The 21,270-nt window shown below is 37.4% G+C and overlaps 1 protein-coding gene across 1 annotated transcript; it reads left to right on the top strand.

Moving 5' to 3' along the window:
* The first annotated feature begins 11,240 nt into the window (after positions 1-11,240).
* LOC107729552 (gastrula zinc finger protein XlCGF57.1-like) lies at positions 11,241-16,743 on the top strand. The gene is made up of 3 exons (XM_016540116.1): positions 11,241-11,515; positions 12,457-13,547; positions 16,222-16,743. The coding sequence occupies exons 1-3, from the start codon at positions 11,398-11,400 to the stop codon at positions 16,741-16,743; spliced, it is 1,731 nt and encodes a 576-aa protein (XP_016395602.1). The 5' UTR covers positions 11,241-11,397.
* The last annotated feature ends 4,527 nt before the right edge of the window (positions 16,744-21,270 follow it).

Genomic DNA, 21,270 nt, shown 5'->3' with positions numbered 1-21,270 from the left:
GGGCGTCTGTCCGTGGCGCCCAGCTACGTCGTGTTGTACTTGTAAGAATTGTTCTAGACATGCCGAAAATTTGAAGCTACAGCACAGCAGCTCTTCTTCTTAGTTTTCTCTGATGCACTAACTCTGCAGCAGCACTTCTTCTTCGTCGTCTCGTCTGATGCACTCACTCAACCAAGCGTTCTAACCACAACCTCGCCCCTCCCCACCCCCCAACCATTCGAATTTCTGTAGGTGGGAATTATTTTTAATGATATTCTAATGGGCCGCTTTGTGATATCACAAAGCCCGGAAACCAACGCTGTAGTCCAAACGAGCCGTTCGTTGTAGTTCTTGAAAAGGGATTTTTAAAAAAAACGAAATATCTCCCTTTGGAGTGGACTTTGAGATTTGTAACTTTCTAGATCTTTTTTATGCCCAAACATACACACTACACACTGACTAAAATTAAAAAAGTGAAAAAGCATAATAGGACCCCTTTAAAGTCGGGTGGATTCTGATTGGCTATTGGTGTTTTATCGTTCATCATCTGGAAAAATCCTTCTGAAAGTGATTCCAGTTATTGTTCCTCCGTGTCGTTATCGTTATATAACGACACAGAGGTGTTATTCTTATACATTTAGAGCGTTTTTAAATCTTTATGGCTATCGTTCTTGGTGTAAACAGGCCTTAACACGATCAAAAACTCCAACAACTGACTCAAAATGTCATGAGCCACATTCAAACTCATGTCACTTGCACGAGCACCACAGATGAATTAGTCGTTTTGATTATTCAGTTTTCAAATTGTTATAATTTTCAGATTTGTACTTAAATCCCCAGTATGTCGATTTATGATGTTTCTGTTAATCCAAGTCGCCTGCCGGAAATTCACATTCAAAAGAACCAAAAGCTGCTTAATTGCGGCTGTTTTATGACAAAGGAAGTGGAACTAATCCTACGTTAATTTGCATGTCAAGGTGCAAAAAAGAACAAAGAAGAACATTTCGTGACAAGCACATAATGATGATGGCACAGTGAGAACAAATTGTTAAAAAAGAAATATCTCTGGTTTCTTACGTGTGGTGACTCTCTCTTTCTCTCATATTGAAATGTAATAATTAAGTCAGTTGGTGTTTAGCACACTACAATCAAACTCATTTCCATTTTAATGAGGCTGAGAATACAGAGAAAAGGGAATCAACAACAAACTGATTGACCGCTTTATGGAAGAAGGAGAAAAAAGAGCAAACGAGAAGAAAATGGTGGTGGGAGGGAATGAAAGACAAATCAGGAAAGGAGAAGGTTTTGAGGTGAGGGGGAAGAGGATAAATACGATGAAGCTGCACTGTTTGCAACATTGATAATAATAAGAAATGTATCTTAAGCAGCAAATCAGAATGATTTCTGAAAGATCATGTGACACTGAAGACTGGAGTAATGATGCTGAAAATTCAGCTTTGATCACAGGAATACATTACATTTTAACATATATTCACATAGAAAACAGTTGTTTTAAGTTGTAATAACATTTCACAATATTACTGTTTTTACTGTATTTTTGATCAAATACAGTCTTGGTGAGCAGAAGAGACGTCTTTTAAAAAAAAGTGCATGGGCCAAGTGCATGTTTTCTTTTGAAATGCATGCAATTTAGACATTCCCACTCAAGCCAGAAATGAGGTCTGAGCAGAAACAAATCCACAAGTTCCAACATGTAAATATACATAATTCATAATTCTGTCATGCAATATCAAACTGTAGCTTAGATCAACTCCTTTGATTTTCTGATCGCTACAAAAACGGCACATTTATTTCATTTGTGTGAATCTGTGTGTGGGAGCAGGTTTTTATATCTTTGTGGTGATTCAATTTTTGAAACTTCCCTAGACGAACATTTTTGTGGGGGCATCAACCGGGCACCACACGCAAGAAACAAAGACTTGAGATTGATTAAATAATAAATAATAGTATATAATTAATTTGAGGCATATTTTAGGATTTGGGTCATTTAGACATGAATAGGAAGTCCCAATAAGGATATTAAACAGGCACATGCGTGTGTGTGAGAGAGGGCACTGTTTTCCGACATCTTGTAAACCACCACATCTTTACATCAATTAGATTCAAAACTAAATATTACCATTTCTCTGGAGCACAGGAGAGTTGAAATGCAGGCTGATCTTACCCTCCATCAGTTGTGTGTCACTTACAGTTTGTGTGTCTGTGCTGCATGAGTCTGTCTGCAGACCCAAAAAAGGTAAGGACTGATTATAATGGAGACTGACACTCGTGTACATTCCAGTCAGACAGAATTCATCAAGATCTCTTCTGAGAGTTAAAATATATCTCTACTGGTTGTAAAACGACGACAGGGCTAAATGCATTCGGTCCATGAGAGTCCCTTATAAACACTGTGGCGTGGACGCTTGTACTAAATGAAGTGAAACAGACTAGAAAAATAAATGTTATTTCTCAAACACTGGCCATTCTTCATGTTTTATGCAACTCTGCCTGGGAATAGCTGAATAGATGTCAATATACAGGCCTGAATTGTTTGTTTCTGGTCTGTGCACATCCACAATGCATCACTGTATGTCTTTAGACACGCTGCATTGTCATCCACACTGATTCACTGGCATTGACCTTCAGTGAAAATCTAAAACGCTCTACGTTTATTGATGAAAAAGCACTGATTCGGTACAGTTTATATATAGGATACAGACACTTCAAGGGCCATGCGGTGTTCTTTGTTTGTTTGTTTTCTCGACAATCATGATTTTCTCAATAGCAAAAAGTCACCTTTCTGTCTTTAACCTAACTAATATAATAAAAAAAATTAATGTGATGCACTGTCAGTCATACATACATGAAACAGGTAAGATTTATGTAATTGTAGTAAAAAACTCAGTTAAATGATCTCATACAGCCATATATTAACCATGTTGATATTTTATCTGAATCTGATATTATCTGATATTTTTAACTGAATAAATGTAATTGTTTTCACAGATTTGTGCTGAATTTAGAATAAATATTTATGCCCACACAGTGCAGAAATTAATTTATGTATTACTGACATAGATAGATAGATAGATAGATAGAATGTCCAACATTAACAGCTGCTGCCGGAGGCCTGGGGCATCCCAAATACCGTGAAAGGGGTGTAGAATTGGAAAGGAAAATAATGAAAAAGAGGAGGATGTCCGTGAGTGTCAGCCAGCAGGTACCTCAGATATGATGGACAGAAGGGCAGGATCTCCCTCTGCCTCCCTCTTTCTTGGCAGAGATGGTTCAGTTCTTTCAGTTCTGACAGAAGCTTCTGGAGTGACATGCAATGAGAAATAGTGATGAAATTTTCAAAAGATGATTAAGATGATTTCAATGGTCGTGGAGATGGCAACAAAGGGGAGGATGTGTTTACCCTGACTTTCATTTTCTTCTGACTTCAGTTCCAGCACGTTAACAGTGTTTGGTGTGATGAACAGGATATGATGTCATTCTCTAGAGTGCTGTTTTTTTAAAACAGATAAATAACAAATAATAACTTAAAAAAATACAATCTAATACATTTTCTTACATCTTAAATTTGTGTTCCTTTAAGCCAAGAGATCAATTTGTGACATTTAGACCCTCTATTCCATCACTGGTTCTTGAGATTTGTAATACCTAGAAAAAAAATGATCTGATAGCATTCATTTCCATTAAATTGTAATGTTTGTTTTCTCCAGACAGATTCGGACTGGTGGGAATTGTACTGATTTCTATTATTCTGTAACCTCTCATGCCTTCCCACAATCTCTTCATGCACGCCCCTTTACAGTCATACTATCTTTGTGTGTGTCATTCCCATGTTTCTGTAGCTGTGGCTCCGTTACACATCATGAAGCCCATCATTGGGGAATCCAGTGAATCCATTACACCTCCGAGAGCATGGAAACCCACAGCGAGGTCATGAGACAGTAACATGTCACGATTATTTTCACCACTGAAGAAAAACAAAATAGTGAATCAATTAGAATGCATTCACACATTTAAAGGCAAACAGAGCGACTCTCAGAGGCCCATTGAAAACATTCATTTGCTGTTTACAGCAGCAGAACACACTGTTTGTCTACGTGTCTACAATACAAATGAGCGTCATTCAATGCCTCTATTAGTCCAGAGCATTGTCAGAACCGAGGACAGATTCATGACATGCAAAAAGCACATGTGTCACACAGCTAATGGTTCCCACGATCGCATGTTTATGACATGCTCGCTGATAAACCCAGTAAGGTAGTATGTGTTTCTGAACCTGGTAGTAACAGGAATAAATAGAAATAGAACAGAAATATGAATGATGGCTTTGAAGTCGAGAGGGGAAAAAGAGGCTAGAATGAGAGGTTTTGAAGTGTCCCGAGCGGCCTAGAAAACACACACACACACACACACACACACACACACACAGGCCTTGTGTGTCACTGAGACCAGCAGTCACAGTATGGACTTTGATGAGAAAGTCTGTATGAAGTTCAGACCATCCTGTCGATCAGAATAAACATCCACTTGGAGGCTCTAAGGGGAAGGAACATTGAAAAGTCCAAACCCTGTGTTTAAAGAGGGGAAAGTCTGTGTCCAAACATGTGTGTCCCAATACTTCGTAATAAGCAAAACGCATTGTTAATGAACAGGATTTCAGAGTCAACTCTAATATTTACATATTTGAATTGCATATAAGATTTCCATACATTTGGATTATACTGTTTAACTAAACGAATAAACTTCAGATAATACATATTTGTCAGTCAACCGTAAATCAAATGGGTTAGAAAAAGGTGAGACTTCTACACTCAGAAAGTCATGGCATAGTTCATTATTAACTATTTGCATCTATTTGATTTAGTTTAAATAACCATGTTTTCAAAATGCAGGATGGATGGAGAACTTTTATATGTCTCCACCAAACAGAGAACAGAGGGATCCGTACTAAGCACAGCACAACCTTCAGAGCTCCATTCATCCATCCACCCACTCACCATGCCTCATTTTTTATCTCTCTCGCACTCCTCCATTTCTCACTGCACAGTCTATTCTGCACTTACAACCACGCTCATTAAAAATGAATTATTCATACACACATGTTGAACTGACCAATCAGGAGCATGCAGTTCCATGATTTTGAAAGACTCAGCATAAGCATAGACAGAATGTGCTGTTTCATGCATGTCTCATCGTACACGGATGTTAACATGTACTCTGCTGATTCTACGTATATGGTTTTGAAAGCATTTAAGCTGTAATTATATAATCTGCTGCTGCTTTACAATCTTGTTAATGAGATAATCAGCAATTGCATTGATGCTAATTACCAAGGAGACCATACTTAGACCTTTAAGCTGATTCAATTCAATGTAAACAGTGTGGGTCTCTTTCTGTTTTTTTTTTCTTCCCCTTTCTGCGTTGTTAAATCATTATTATGACATAAAAAGTCAACATTATGACATAGTCATAATTATTAGGTAAAATATCAAAATTATGACATACTAAGAAGTCATTATAACATGAAAGGTTTTCTATGTCAAAATTGACTTTTTATGTCAGTTGCAGCTACAATCTCTTACAAATTAGTATGCATAAGTTTGTCTTTTTATGTCAATGTTGTCTTTTTATCTTATAAATATGACTTAGTATCTCATAATTTAGTTATAAAATAACTTTTTATGTCATAAATTTAAAACATTAGCACAAAAAAAACCTATATACATGATTCATGGTTTTTAAAATGTTTTAGTTTTTTTTTTTAAATGTTAAACTTTTTTTTTAATGTTACTAGTTTCTGAAAGTTCAGAGAACATTCAAAAGTAACATTCCCATTATGTTTGCTAAATGATGAAATAGAATGTTCCTGTAACATTTGCATAACCAAGAATAAAACTTGTAAAAATGTATGTTTTGAACATTCACAGAACATTCAGAAATAATGTTTTCATAACTGATGGGAACGTTAGTAAAATGTTCTTAGAATATATTTTTGTTAGCTGGGATTGCACATACTTGGTATTAGGAATCTACACAAACATCTAAAGTAACACCAATTAAATGTCTTCTCTCGGCATGGACATGAAGGATAGCTACCTGAAATTGTACAGCCTGATGAGGAAAGTTGTGCTGTTATCACTCACAGAAACTGTAAAAATCTAGTTTACTTAAGTTGCCGCATTTACTGAAGTTAATGATCAAGCACGTGTTTGTGACAGGAATTTAATATATTTAACAGCCCTGTGTGTTGGTTGGTACATTAGAGCCCTTGCTGTTATCTTTTGCACAGCAAGTAATTGTCATTTTTGACAACAGTGTTGAATCACACAGTGAGTAAATGAGCATGAGCTGAGCAACATTTCACTAATGCTTTACACTGACAATTAACTCTGTGTTTGTGTGTGTACGTTTTATTATCCTAATGGGAATGAAATTTCTAAAAATGGCCTAAGAAGAAAAGCATAAAGATTAAACCACATTCTGGGCACAGCCCCAACATGATTTAAAGCCCATAAATACAACAAAATAATACTGCAATCCATATCTAACACTGCCAAGAGTTAGTGTTAGAGTTAGTCTATTGTTATTTTATATATATTCACAGTAGATGTGAATTGGATGCCCTAACTTGGATTGATACACAATAGTGTTTGTATGTAAAACAAAGAAACAGTGGATATAAGCTCGGCCCACACTCCAAAATAATATAGTCTTTGTGCTTCGGCTCCACTCTTTCCCACTAGACTAGTGTTCTTCAAGATAAGATGAGTTTTCAGCCTTTACTTAATGCTTTCAGCTTCTTCAGATCTCATTTCAAGAGGAGTTAAAAAAAGAAAAGAGAACAATAAGCTATATAGATGTGCGTTTTCATTTCCATATGCACTCCTGTTAATTGTTTGCTCAATGGGAAATGAGTCTATGTTATCCATCTATTTTGTAATTGTGTCTACACAAGGTTTTTTTTTTTTTTTGGGTGGATATGGAAAATGTAATTAGAAGGAAAACAAATACATTCAAGTTAGATATTTTTGATATGTAGCCTATGTATTATTCCAATGAACGTAATAATAATAACTTTACTTTTCTTGTACATCGTTTTCATTATTTTGGGAAAATTTCACATACATTAGAAGAAGGTCAGGGTCCAAGCCAAATTTCATCCGTTTTCTTCAGAAGACTATATTACTATATACAGTTGTTGATTACTGAATAAATGGTTTGCACACTCTTGTACATTAGGCTACTGTTGTATATTTTGTTCTGGTTAATTTAAAAAGAAGAAGAAGAAGAAGAAGGAGGAGGAGGAGGAGCAGAAGAAGAAGAAGAAGAACCGGCATGCTTCGGTCTTCGCAGCATGAAGTCGAACACACCTATTGGTACCACAACATAATCGCTGTACCATCTGACCACTGCAGATTCATTTTGCAGTTGATAGTGTCGCCATAGAAACGCACAATCCTCTTGTAATTAGGCTACCTTAATTATTATGGCATGGCATGAACGCAGCATTCAGCTCATCCAACCCCAATCAAGCACACCTGAACAAGCTAATCAAGGCATTCCAGATTACTAGAAAGCTACAGGCAGGTGAGTTTGATCAGGGCTGGAATTGACCTGATCACCTTGGATCTTTAAAACCCCATTTTACAGAGGCTGAGATTGCAGCAACAAGTATTCGTTTTAGTTTTGTGCGCTTCGCTCCTCCTGACGCACCAATTAAGCGCATTAACCAGCAGAGATCGTTGTGAGATCGCAGTTCGGGGAGGATGGCAGCTCGAGTGTATTTCTCATTGATTGCTGTGTTATCGTGTCTGCTCGGATACTTGAGCATAACTCAGGCTATTCAAAGACGAACCACAGGTGAGAAGATCTGTTGACTTCATTACACTGCACAATGCAGAAATAAGTGACTCAGTCTTTGAAAGTAATTAACGCAGTTTAGGAATGAGTAGAAGGGTTTTAAAACCCTTTTGATTTGAAGCAGACAAATACGTAAAATTTGTATTTGGGTTTGAGACCCATTGCGAAACCCCTGATTTACAAATGCTGAAACCGCACTCCCTGGCCTCCCCTAATGATCCTCTTGAATCCTCTAGTGGACGGTTTCTGTCCGGCAAGGCTGACGGTCGTGCCATCCCATCGAGGATGTTCTTCTGATAAAGACTGCCCTGGAGGACTCAAATGCTGTCGATTTGACTGTGGGCCTGTTTGCGTGCCGCCTGTTTTCAGTGAGTTTCAGTTAATAATGGACGCTAAAGGTCCAAAAAAAAAACGCGCACACGAGTAACGCATTGAGTTCAATGCAAGTTTTAAGCAGAGACTTTGTTGTTCTCATCTAAAGTAGGTTTGAATTCATCCCTTTGGGTAGTTTAAGCACCATATGGCGTTACAAAATAAAGAGTAATAATACTTAGAACATAATTCACTCTGTAGGTAACACTTGCCGTTCATGCTGTGAGTGTTTCGTGCTGTATATTGAAGTGGCATACTGTCTATATGCACAAACTAAAGCTGATTATCGGTGTCCACACAGTGAAGCCGGGTCAATGTCCCATACCGGTCAGGGTCAGGGCCAGGGAAGGGGCCAGGGTCAGGGACAGGGCCAGGGTCAGGGCCAGGGAAGCGGCCAGGGTCAGGGTCAGGGAAGCGGCCAGGGAAGCGGTCAGGGCCAGGGAAGCGGCCAAGGAAGCGGTCAGGGAAGCGGTCATGGTCAGGGAAGCGGCCAGGGAAGCGGTCAGGGCCAGGGAAGCGGCCAAGGAAGCGGTCAGGGAAGCGGTCATGGTCAGGGAAGCGGCCAGGGAATCAGGGTCAGGGCCAGGGAAGGGGCCAGGGTCAGGGACAGGGCCAGGGTCAGGGCCAGGGAAGCGGCCAGGGTCAGGGCCAGGGAAGCGGCCAGGGCCAGGGAAGCGGCCAGGGCCAGGGAAGCGGCCAGGGCCAGGGAAGCGGTCAGGGAAGCGGTTATGGCCAGGGAAGCGGTCAGGGAAGCGGTTATGGTCAGGGAAGCGGTCAGGGTCAGGGAAGCGGCCACGGTCAGGGAAGCGGTCAGGGCGAGGGAAGCGGCCACGGCCAGGGAAGTGATTATGGCCAGGGAAGCGGCTATGGCCAGGGAAGCGGTCAGGGCGAGGGAAGGGGTCACGGTCAGGCAAGTGGTCAGGGAAGCGGCCACGGTCAGGGAAGTTGTCTGGGATGTGGTCCGGGAAGTTGTCAGGGATGTGGTAATTGAAATGGTCATGGGAATTTTGCATAATACTTGCTGATCTTTTCAATTCAGTGCTTTTATTCATATGGCATGTTTTCCCTGTTTGCTCAAACAGTTTAGGAAGATTTTGTCCCTCTCCCACCCCGACCTCAAATAAAAATTGCTTGATTGAAGAGTTTGTGTTTTTGGTATCATTTGGCTGTTTTCTCGCATAACTAATCAACTGAAATACAAAAGACATTAAATCTTTGGTGATCTCAGCAGAGAATAATTAAACAACTCCACAAATCTTTCGTGATCTCAGCAGAGAATGATTAAACAACTCCACAAACAGCATCACCAGCTTCACTCATTATTAACCAGACTGACTTTATTTCTGTCAGACATCTACAAAAGCGCTTATTGAGAATAAACAGAGATTTAGATGATGATTTTTATTGTTTCATTTGACGCTACAATCAAGGTGATTAGTGTTTGCCTTGACTTTATAACATTATATTTTTTGGGCTGCTGTAACGGTGTTTGTAAAGAACATTTGTTACGGCAAGGAATACCAAAAAGAGACCGCAACCAGGTGATATCGGTTTGTTATTGGAGACAACACAATCTTCCTCCAGATTCAGTATGCAATCTTTGTGAGGAGTTAATCTAATGTTTCTAATTATAATAGCTCTTTGATTATACAGTATAGGATCCAACAGTGTAATTTACGAAGGATTTTAAAAGCATGATGAATCACATCACCGTCATTTAAAAACCAAGAGAAACATCAAGAATCAGTGTATGAATCTCAACAATGGTGACAATCAAAAGCTTCATGCTGCAATGCATGCTGGGTACCTAGTCTCTGTGCAGTGAGTGCACTTTGACCTCACATTATGAGCACACAATGAGGTTACACTTTTAGCTCACTGTGACCTCATCACGAGTATCCTGGGAGCTCATGGTGACATCACTGTGAGATCTAAGTGTTAACTGGGAAAGACCGCATGTTCCTAGGAGACATTGATATTCTTAAACACAGTTGTACTAATAAATATAGGAATATTATAACAGGTTATACAGGTCAAAAGCGTATTGTGGACCAGTGTATTTATAATTGGAATAAAGCTTGGCGTGTTTGTGAAATATACTGTTTAAATAAAGTAAAATAGGCTATATTTAAAATGTTTCATGGTATATGCAGCTAGAAGTGTGTTAGAGAGATTTAATCTGGATATTGATTATTCCTGATCTGTACTACAGCTAAAGCTCATAAATAATTATACAGGTATAATAGTAGATTTTCATCTGTTGTTGCATTGTTTATAAGAGACACTCATCCTTTCACATAGTACAATGAGGTGTGGGGAAAAAATTGAAAAGGCAATGCTTTGTTGTATAAACATTTAGGTAACCACATTATTATGCACCGGATCAAACATAAGCTCGATTTAATGGCACTGTGATGCACACATTTTCTATGCTATAATATCCCCTCGCGTTACTTTGTAGATTATAACTGCTCACACGAAGTTTGGATAGAGACCGCTATTATTTATTAAAATAATGCGGATGCATGCTGGGTACCTAGTTTTATATTATTATTTATTAAAATAATGCGGAGCTAAATGGAGCTTTTAGACATAAAATCAATTGATCCAACTGATTTGTAAAACGATTCTCTTTTGAAACGCTCGAAACGCCTTACACTTGCGACACCTGCTGGCCAAAACCACGTGCAACGAGAACACAGACCGAACGTGTATTTAATGACACATTTACAAATCATTTGCAAAGGCCAGTGTAATCGATTAAATGCAATATACAAAACACATTAAGTGTATGTTTATTTTTGTTCTTGATTTTATTAATTTGTACGAACCTACATTATAAAACTGAACCCCGATCAGTTAAAAACTACATTAGACGCTGGTTTATTTATTTATTGCCCTCTAGCGGCGAAACATTTAAATTCCAAAAAGAATCAAACCAGTATGTGACGTAACGAAGCATCGTTTGCTGAAACCACGTGATTGGTCGGTTTCGAAACCCTGATTCAAAACAAAAGATTCATAGTTTCGAAGCTTCGTGTTGTGAATTTGCCCATTACCACATTATGCTTTCCTGTTTTAAATCAAAACAGATTTAGGTGTGGAATCTCTAATAAGGAAAACGGTGAATCAAACCTGACTGATGGAGCGATCTTCGAAATAATCGGGATGGAAAATTGCCTGGTTATAAAGATGGAACAGCATGAAAACAGCCATACAATGCCAGATGTGAAGACAAAAACCGGCCAGTCCTCACCTAGGCAAAGGCGGGAGAATAAAAGACAATGTAAGTTGGTTATTTGCCACATAAAAATAATCTGTTAATTCGGTTATTGTTTGATCTTGACTATTGAAAAATTACGTGTGTCAAATGATAGACAAGTGTTTAGCTTGCTCCAGATGTTTTGTCAGACCAACTAGGCTACTTTAAAATTCGTTGACTAAAACTGACTCCAGAGATGCCAAAGGCCGTCGAGACAGGGCAGTGATAAAATGCCCAATTTCTCAAAGATGTTGTCATTGGAGAAATTGATCCCAATTGTATTTAATGCCAAATGCCTCCTCCATGCGAAAACCAATTAATTCACGTAACAGGTTAGAGAAACTGGGGAGCAAAACATAATTATAGTTGGAACATATATTTATACATACAGTTGAATATACCAATATATTGACGTGTGATAATAATAATAGTGCCTCCAGACTCAGGGTCTATTTCTGAGTCTGTTATTTTGTCTGCTGTGTGTAACAACAGAAAAAATTCTAAAAATGGCTAAATCATCAAGACTCTCGAGCTGCGTCCGAAATCGCATACTTCTATACTATATAGTAGGCGAAAAACAGTATGCGAGGCGAGTAGTATGTCCGAATTCATAGTATTCGAAAAACAGTAGGCGAGAAGTACCCGGATGATTTTGGCGCTGTTGTGAAGACGCATGTCACGTGACAACATCAACATGGCGGATGTAGTACGTCCGAATTCCATTCATACTACTCTCATTCATACTATATAGAACGTACTTTTTTAACGGTCGAGTAGTACGTTCAATTTCAAATGTAGTACCTACTAAGCAGTATGCGATTTCAGACGCACCCTCGCTCATGGCCAACTAACTGCAACACCAAATAAATAAAAAAATAAATAAAACTAGCATCAAGAACACTGCAACAATAATGCAGTAATATTATTTATTGCCCTTAAATTGATTACTGAGATGTTTATTTTAGATCAGAAGGAACTGAAAGAAGATTCTGTCACTCGCCATCAACGTGGGATGCCTTTCATTCAACAAGCAAACCTTAAGCAGCACATGAGAAGTCACTCTGAAGAGAAAGCTTTCAGCTGCTCTGAATGTGGAAAGAGTTTCAAAAAGAAGAGGATCCTTAAAGACCACATGACCATTCACTCTGAAGAGAAAGCTTTCACCTGCTCTGAATGTGGAAAGAGTTTCAAAAAGAAGAGGATCCTTAAAGACCACATGACCATTCACTCTGAAGAGAAACCTTTCACCTGCTCCGAGTGTGGAAAGAGTTTCAAAATGAAGAGGATCCTTAAACAACACATGAAAGTTCACTCTGAAGAGAAACCTTTCACCTGCTCCGAGTGTGGAAAGAGTTTCAAAATGAAGAGGATCCTTAAACAACACATGAAAGTTCACTCTGAAGAGAAACCTTTCACCTGCTCCGAGTGTGGAAAGAGTTTCAAAATCAAGAAGATCCTTAAACAACACATGAAAATTCACACTGGAGAGAAACCTTTCGCCTGCTCTGAGTGTGGAAAAGGTTTCACAGTGAAACAAAACCTTAAATATCACATGAGAAATCACACAGGAGAGAAACCCTTTACCTGTCCTGAGTGTGGAAAGAGTTTCATTGTGAACAAGAGTCTTAAACAACACATGAAAGTTCACACTGGAGAGAAGCTTTTCACCTGCTCTGAGTGTGGAAGGAGTTTTGCTTTTAAACAACCCCTTGAGAAACACATGAGAATTCACACTGGAGAGAAACCTTACATATGCCCTGAGTGTGGAAACAGTTTCAGAGACAGACAAAATCTTAATGTTCACATGAGAATTCACACTGGTGAAAGGCCTTATGTCTGCCCTCAATGTGGAAAGGGTTGCAGATTGAGACAAAACCTTCAGAATCACATGAGAATTCACACTGGAGAAAAGCCTTTCATTTGCCCTCTGTGTGGAAAGAGTTGCAGAATGAGACAAAACCTTGAGAGACACATGAGAATTCACACTGGAGAGAGACCTTTCACCTGCTCCGAGTGTGAAAAGAGTTTCACAATGAAACAGCGCCTTACGAGACACATGAGAATTCACACTGGACAGAGGCCTTTCGACAGACCAGAAAACCCACCAGCTATTGAATATGTGATATAGTCAATCTGTTTAAATGATTAGGCCATTTGACACAATAAGACTAAATGGAATACCGTAACTGAGAGTTTTTACAATTAGTTTACTTGCAGCAACTGCAGTCATAATCTTGATGATTCGTTTAAAACTTGTATAGCCCTAACAGAAATACATACAGTAGTCAACATTTGAAGTGGATCAAAAAAGTTCATCAAAGTTGTCCTAAGACAAGAACGGGTATTGTTTTGGTTTTAGGACAACTTTGATGAAAGGTTTTGATCCACTTCAAATTTTGACTACTGTAGTTAGTTAAATAGCAATGTTTTTAAGTTTTTTTCCCATTATTTGTATATTTCTTTACTCATTTATCATATATACATTTTATATATCCCTATATACATTATATATTGCCTTCCTTAAAGGGTTAGTTCACCCAAAAATGAAAATTGGCTTGTGTTTTACTCACCCTTGAAGCATCCTAAGTGTATATGACTTTCTTCTTTCAGACGAATACAGTCGGAGTTATATTAAAAATTGAAATGTCTGAGGATTTCGATAAATGCCAAGAGGAGACTGTTTTTCCTTTGCTAAAGTAAGGAAACTTTGCTTCCCTTGCTCCTTAAACAAACTCGTGAGACTAACATATCTCAGAGGCGTGCGCGCTGCGCATACGTCATACGCCTTCCGTCTATGCTTCCGCGTATGACAGATAATGGAAGTGAGAGAACAGTGTTTATTACGTTTGAAATATGGATATTTTTCTTACAAAAACGCATGGATTCACTACAGAAGGCCTTTATTCACCCCCCGGAGCCGTGTGAGGCGCCTTTTATTATGGATGCGCACGCTTTATTTGAGGACTTGTGGACTGTTCAACTGCAACACCCGCAGACTGCAATGATAGAGCTTGGAATAGCCAGGACAATTTTTAATATAACTCCGACTAGATTCTTCTGAAGAAGAAAGTCATATACACCTAGGATGCTTCGAGGGTGAGTAACAGCAAAAAAAATGGCTGCCCACTGGTCCGGGTGTGTGTTCACGGTGTGTGTGTGTGTTCACTGCTGTGTGTGTGCACTTTGGATGGGATAAATGCAGAGCACTAATTCCGAGTATGGGTCACCATACTTGGCCACATGTCACGTCACACTTTTTTAAATATTTATTTTGCCATGTTTTTCTAATGATGTGTAATCTTACGTTGTGCAAAGAAAAACATTTAGAGCTCTTAGACCCAAACTATATGCATAATATAAAAACTTTAAACACAAAGGGACAAGCATCTACCGTCATTTTGTGTGCTGAAATGAGAGAAAACTCCATCTGAATAAGACTAAGTTCAAGAGACAAATGTAGAGTGCTACACATACAGAAAAAACTCTTCCAGTGCCAAATTATATATTTTTTCCCATAAATACATTATTGAAACTGAATCGAGAAACTCAATTGTGCACATTAAAACGGAAACAAAAATGGTTAAAACCATATTAGATGCTGAATTATGTATTAAACAGATCAACACCCCCTAGAGGTGAATCATTGAAATGTCTAAAAGTTTCGAACCAATGCATGGCATAGTGAAGCCTCATTTGCTGAAATCACGTGACTTGTCTTGGACAGTTGATTCGCACTCCGAACCACTGATTCAAAATAAAGATTTGGATCACCTTTCTCAGTGTTTTGTCATTGCTTATTTTAAATATTTAATTGCTTATTTTAAATTTATAATATGATTTTTGGTTGCATAATATTTGTTAGTGGGTAGAGTGAACAAAAATGACTCATTGAGCGATCTGTGAAAGAAATGGGGTCCAACATTTCCTGGTGATAAAGATGGAGCAGCATGAAAACAATTAAACCCCAGAGACACCAGATGTGCAGACGAAAACCTGCCAGTCCTCACCTGGTGAAGAGCGGGATTATAAAAGACAGTGTAAAATGGTTAGTTGTCACTTACAAAGAATCAAATAAGTTAAAAGAATATGGTAATTGTTGGTCGTGACTAATGAAAAATTGTCTAAAATTTGATACATGTAAGTGGTTACTAAATGTCCGTAATAATTGGGAATTTGTCAGACCAAATATATTTTAAAATTAGTTTGATTAAAATGTTCTGTAAAAAATGTGATTTCAGTCAGCGAATCACAGAAAGTGTTGGATCCTTTTTACACCTGTGTATTAACAGATAAAAGTGAGATGGATATTAGTACCAGGGGTAAATTGAGACTAACAGTGTCTAACAGAGTGCTCTCTCTCTCTCTCTCTCTCTCTCTCTCTCTCTATATATATATATATAGATGCTAAAGCAAAGTGAATTTAGGCTACACAATACTAGATTTGTATAAACGTTGTCAAATTTAATGACCTCTGTTGCATTCAGGGTTGCAAATCTATAACTATCTAACATTTACTGTCCTTGAATTTATTTTTTTATATTATTTTTTTTATTATTGTTTTAGATCTGGGGGAACTAAAAGAAGGTTCTTTCATTTGCCATCAGTGTAGCATGTGTTTTGTTCAACAAACAAGTCTTCAAAAGCATATGAGAATTCACACTGGAGAGAAGCCGTTCAACTGGCCTCAATGTGAAAAGAGTTTTACAGTAAAACAACACTTTAAGAATCACATTCGAACTCACACTGGAGAAAAACCTTTCACCTGCCCTCAGTGTGGAAAGAGATTTGCACAACAAGGACAACTTAAATGTCACATGAGAAGTCACACTGGAGAGAAGCCGTTTAACTGTCCTCATTGTGAAAAGAGTTTCACAATTAAACGAAACCTTGAGATTCACATGAGAATTCACACAGGGGAAAAGCCTTTCAGCTGCTCTAAACGTGGAACAAGTTTTACAGTAAAACGAAACCTCACCAGTCACATGAGAATTCACACTGGAGAAAAGCCTTTCACTTGCACTGAATGTGAAAGGAGTTTCACAGTGAAACGAAATCTGGACAGTCACATGAGAATTCACACTGGAGAAAAGCCTTTCACCTGCCCTCAATGTAAAAAGAGTTTTAAAGTGAAACAAAGCCTTGAGAGTCACATGAAAATTCACACTGGAGAAAGGCCTTTCACCTGCACTGAATGTGGAAAGAGTTTCACAGTGAAACGAAACCTTGAGGGTCACATGAGAATTCACACTTAAGAGAAGACTTCTACCTGCTTTGAGTGGGAAAAGAGTTTCACAGTGAAACACAAGCATAATATTCTCATGAGAATAGTCAAGTCAGGTGATTAGCATTGCATATTTATATTTATTTATTCAATATCCATTTCATGTATTCCTGTACGTTTCATTTACTGATTCTTGGCATGTTTTTCTAATGCTGTATAATGCTGTGTTGTACAAAGAATAACATAGGTTCATTAATCTGTGCAAGGCAGAACCGTAACTGATGGAAAGAATAACTGTTGTCTGACTGTGTCAGCCTCGTTGCTACAGAAGAATTAACTTGACAATATGTGACCCTGTCTGTGAAATCCAGGCTAAAGTCTCATAATCTAATTATGATATAACAAGCACCAAAGTTTGATTTCAACCATTAATTTAACTGATTTCAATCTTTGACATGGCCTTACTCAGTCAATATTAAAGATATAAAGGTTATATTTTCACAAAAAGTTTTACATCTTAACAGTAAATCACAAAAAAAATACTTGAGCTGGGTTTTCACAGGCAGGGTCACATATGTTTGAATACCTTTGAATATCAGACAATAATCTTGAAGGAGAGAAGCTGGCGGGAGGCAACGACAACTTCTAAAATGTCTGGTGTGAGAAAATCCTGTAGTTTTTCTCACTGAGCTTCTGCAAAACAGAAAGTCAGTGTAATTGTTCATCATTTTCATTCAAAGAATTAAATAATTGAGTCAGACTGTGCCTTTGCATTGTTTCAGAGTGTCTTCATCAAATCCTGTAACCCCACATTCATTAAATTTATTCAAAATATGCACATAATGCCTACTATGCTGAAAACAGCTCCATTAATGTTTCTTTTTTCGTCCCATTAAGTTACAAAAAAAAAAAAATTTTGATAATGTCATATCGGCTCAATAAAACACTTACAAATAATTATCCCAAAACAGAAAGATGGATTGTGGTATAGGCTGTTTCACCGAACAATTGATCTCAATATACTGTCTAAGTGGAAAAAGTCCTACATTCAAATGACTGTAGCCTACCTGCGCAACATGCGTCTGAGGAAAACCGTTGGGATTGTGAATTCAAATGCGGATGCGCGGGAGATAAAGCGGAGCCGATTTCAGCCAAATACGAAACAAACATCAGTCCCAAGAGAAGACATATTCCTCATTACAGGCCTATTCATCAAGATTCAAGACGTTATGGTGAGTATTGAGCACTGTAAATCACTGAAATCATTTTCTAAAGATTTTGTCAGTAACACTTTAAGCAGCTTAAAGCTGGATATATTTAGGCTATACATGTCATGAAATAATAAATCAAAATCTATACCGATTGACATTAATTAAGTAACTTCAGTTCTGTCACTTGCCTATTTAATGCGGGGAAACTTTGTCATTAATGTTAGTTTTGCCGTGAACCGCTTTTGAAAATTGTATTTAATAAATTATTCAGAATTGATGTAGAAAACCTCTTGAATGTGTTTTTCTTAATTAGAATAAGGTACCTCCGCCAAATATTCTGTGATTTGTTAATAAAGAGAGGTGAAAAAATGTCAACTTTGTTTTCTGTTCTGTATTTTGTTTAATGTATTTCTGTTTTTAGTACATTATTTTTTTTTTCTTTTGGGACAATTGAAAATAAACAATTGCTACTACAAGTTGAGATATTTAATTACTCCAACTACACTGTTTGGTAAACAAATTTTTTCCATTGGCTCTAACTTACATATTTCTGATTGAGCTAATGTTAATAAATAATTAATAGTTCATGTTAATTGATCAAATTCATTTTAAAGAAATTCAGTTAGTCCAATTGAAATATTATATAATATTATTAATTTATATATAATCTATGGAAAATATATAGAAATATTTATTGATTAATTTATTGTCTTTGTAACTTACAAAGCCTAACATTAAATTAAACAACACTGAATTCACTGCCCCCTATTGGTAATATATCGAAATGTCCAATTTATGACGTACCGAAGCCTCGATCGCTGAAATCACGTGACCTGGCTAGTTTGACGCGTGCTCCGAACCACTGATTCAAAACAAAAGAATCGTTGACGTTTCGGATCTTCGTGAACCAGTGTTTTGAAAGCGCCCATCGCTGCATTAATACTGCTTATATTTGAAACCAGATCAGTTTCGATTGTAGAATGTCTTTTAGAGAATAGAACGAATTAAAACTGACTAACGGGTATCTCACAGTGTCTTCATCAAAATTCCTGTAACCACATTCATTAAATTTATTCAAAATATGCACATAATGCCTACTATGCTGAAAACAGCTCCATTAATGTTTCTTTTTTCGTCCCATTAAGTTACAAAAAAAAAAAAATTTTGATAATGTCATATCGGCTCAATAAAACACTTACAAATAATTATCCCAAAACAGAAAGATGGATTGTGGTATAGGCTGTTTCACCGAACAATTGATCTCAATATACTGTCTAAGTGGAAAAAGTCCTACATTCAAATGACTGTAGCCTACCTGCGCAACATGCGTCTGAGGAAAACCGTTGGGATTGTGAATTCAAATGCGGATGCGCGGGAGATAAAGCGGAGCCGATTTCAGCCAAATACGAAACAAACATCAGTCCCAAGAGAAGACATATTCCTCATTACAGGCCTATTCATCAAGATTCAAGACGTTATGGTGAGTATTGAGCACTGTAAATCACTGAAATCATTTTCTAAAGATTTTGTCAGTAACACTTTAAGCAGCTTAAAGCTGGATATATTTAGGCTATACATGTCATGAAATAATAAATCAAAATCTATACCGATTGACATTAATTAAGTAACTTCAGTTCTGTCACTTGCCTATTTAATGCGGGGAAACTTTGTCATTAATGTTAGTTTTGCCGTGAACCGCTTTTGAAAATTGTATTTAATAAATTATTCAGAATTGATGTAGAAAACCTCTTGAATGTGTTTTTCTTAATTAGAATAAGGTACCTCCGCCAAATATTCTGTGATTTGTTAATAAAGAGAGGTGAAAAAATGTCAACTTTGTTTTCTGTTCTGTATTTTGTTTAATGTATTTCTGTTTTTAGTACATTATTTTTTTTTTCTTTTGGGACAATTGAAAATAAACAATTGCTACTACAAGTTGAGATATTTAATTACTCCAACTACACTGTTTGGTAAACAAATTTTTTCCATTGGCTCTAACTTACATATTTCTGATTGAGCTAATGTTAATAAATAATTAATAGTTCATGTTAATTGATCAAATTCATTTTAAAGAAATTCAGTTAGTCCAATTGAAATATTATATAATATTATTAATTTATATATAATCTATGGAAAATATATAGAAATATTTATTGATTAATTTATTGTCTTTGTAACTTACAAAGCCTAACATTAAATTAAACAACACTGAATTCACTGCCCCCTATTGGTAATATATCGAAATGTCCAATTTATGACGTACCGAAGCCTCGATCGCTGAAATCACGTGACCTGGCTAGTTTGACGCGTGCTCCGAACCACTGATTCAAAACAAAAGAATCGTTGGCGTTTTGTGTTCAGCACAAGAATAAATAAACATTAATACATGTTTGGTACAACATGACTGAGTAAATAATGACAGAATTTAAATTTTTGGGTGAACTATCCCATTAATGATAAGCGGCACCATGTTTAGTACTGCTACTTTAAGAGCTTTCTCTCAACTGTCTACTTTCACTTTAGACATAATTAACTGTGTTTATATGTAAGCCTTGTGTGTTTTTGACAGTATTAGCGCAATCAGACGATAACTAAGTAATCAGGTGCTGAATGACCGCCCGTATGGACGCTTCGGGTGCACACGCTCTGAATAAGCACATGTTAGAACAGCACGCAAATGAAAAGTTTAACCAGCAAGGCTTTAAAGCATGCGGAAATAATGTACTTTTGTGATTGCGAATAAGTGCAGTGTCTTGTGAGTGTAACTCTACCGAATCAACGTGATGTGAATGTGTCTCGCGAGTTGCAGTTGGAGCTGGAGCCGGGAGACATGGCCTAATACAGCGCATTGCTTGAGGTAGATGTTGTATTTTGTTAGTAAATGTTTCATTATATTACTAATGTTGGCTCCTTTGTTCACTATTACACTACTGCAGGGGCGTAGGCAGCAGACGGGTCTGGCGGGCACAGGCCCACCCACTCTGATGAAAGGCCCCCCAGTTTATTATACACATATAGCCTAATATTTGTTAAATAATTATTGTTTAATCTATTTTAACACAATTATAGAACTATTATAACATCTCAAATAACTAAAATAAATAAAATGTGTTTTGCATAATTCTTGATTAATTTGATTGACAGCAGTGTTAGCCAATTGTTATCCAGGCTGTTCCGGGCATGTCGCGCATGTAAATTCGTGCGTGTTCACCCATTCAGTTGGACTGTAATTTGCAGCTGTGTTAGAAAATGTTAGAAAAACAGCAGCAATGCATAATTCTGTAAAAAAAAAGACTTGCACTGACGAGTGCCAAGTAATGGTAAGACTTTCAGTTCCACGTGCGAAG

The sequence above is a fragment of the Sinocyclocheilus rhinocerous genome, unplaced genomic scaffold, assembly GCF_001515625.1.
Source record: "Sinocyclocheilus rhinocerous isolate Xijiao unplaced genomic scaffold, SAMN03320098_v1.1 scaffold313, whole genome shotgun sequence".
Lineage (NCBI taxonomy): Eukaryota > Metazoa > Chordata > Actinopteri > Cypriniformes > Cyprinidae > Sinocyclocheilus > Sinocyclocheilus rhinocerous.
The sequence above is the reverse complement of the archived record's forward strand: the minus strand, read 5'-3'. Positions and strand labels throughout refer to the sequence as shown.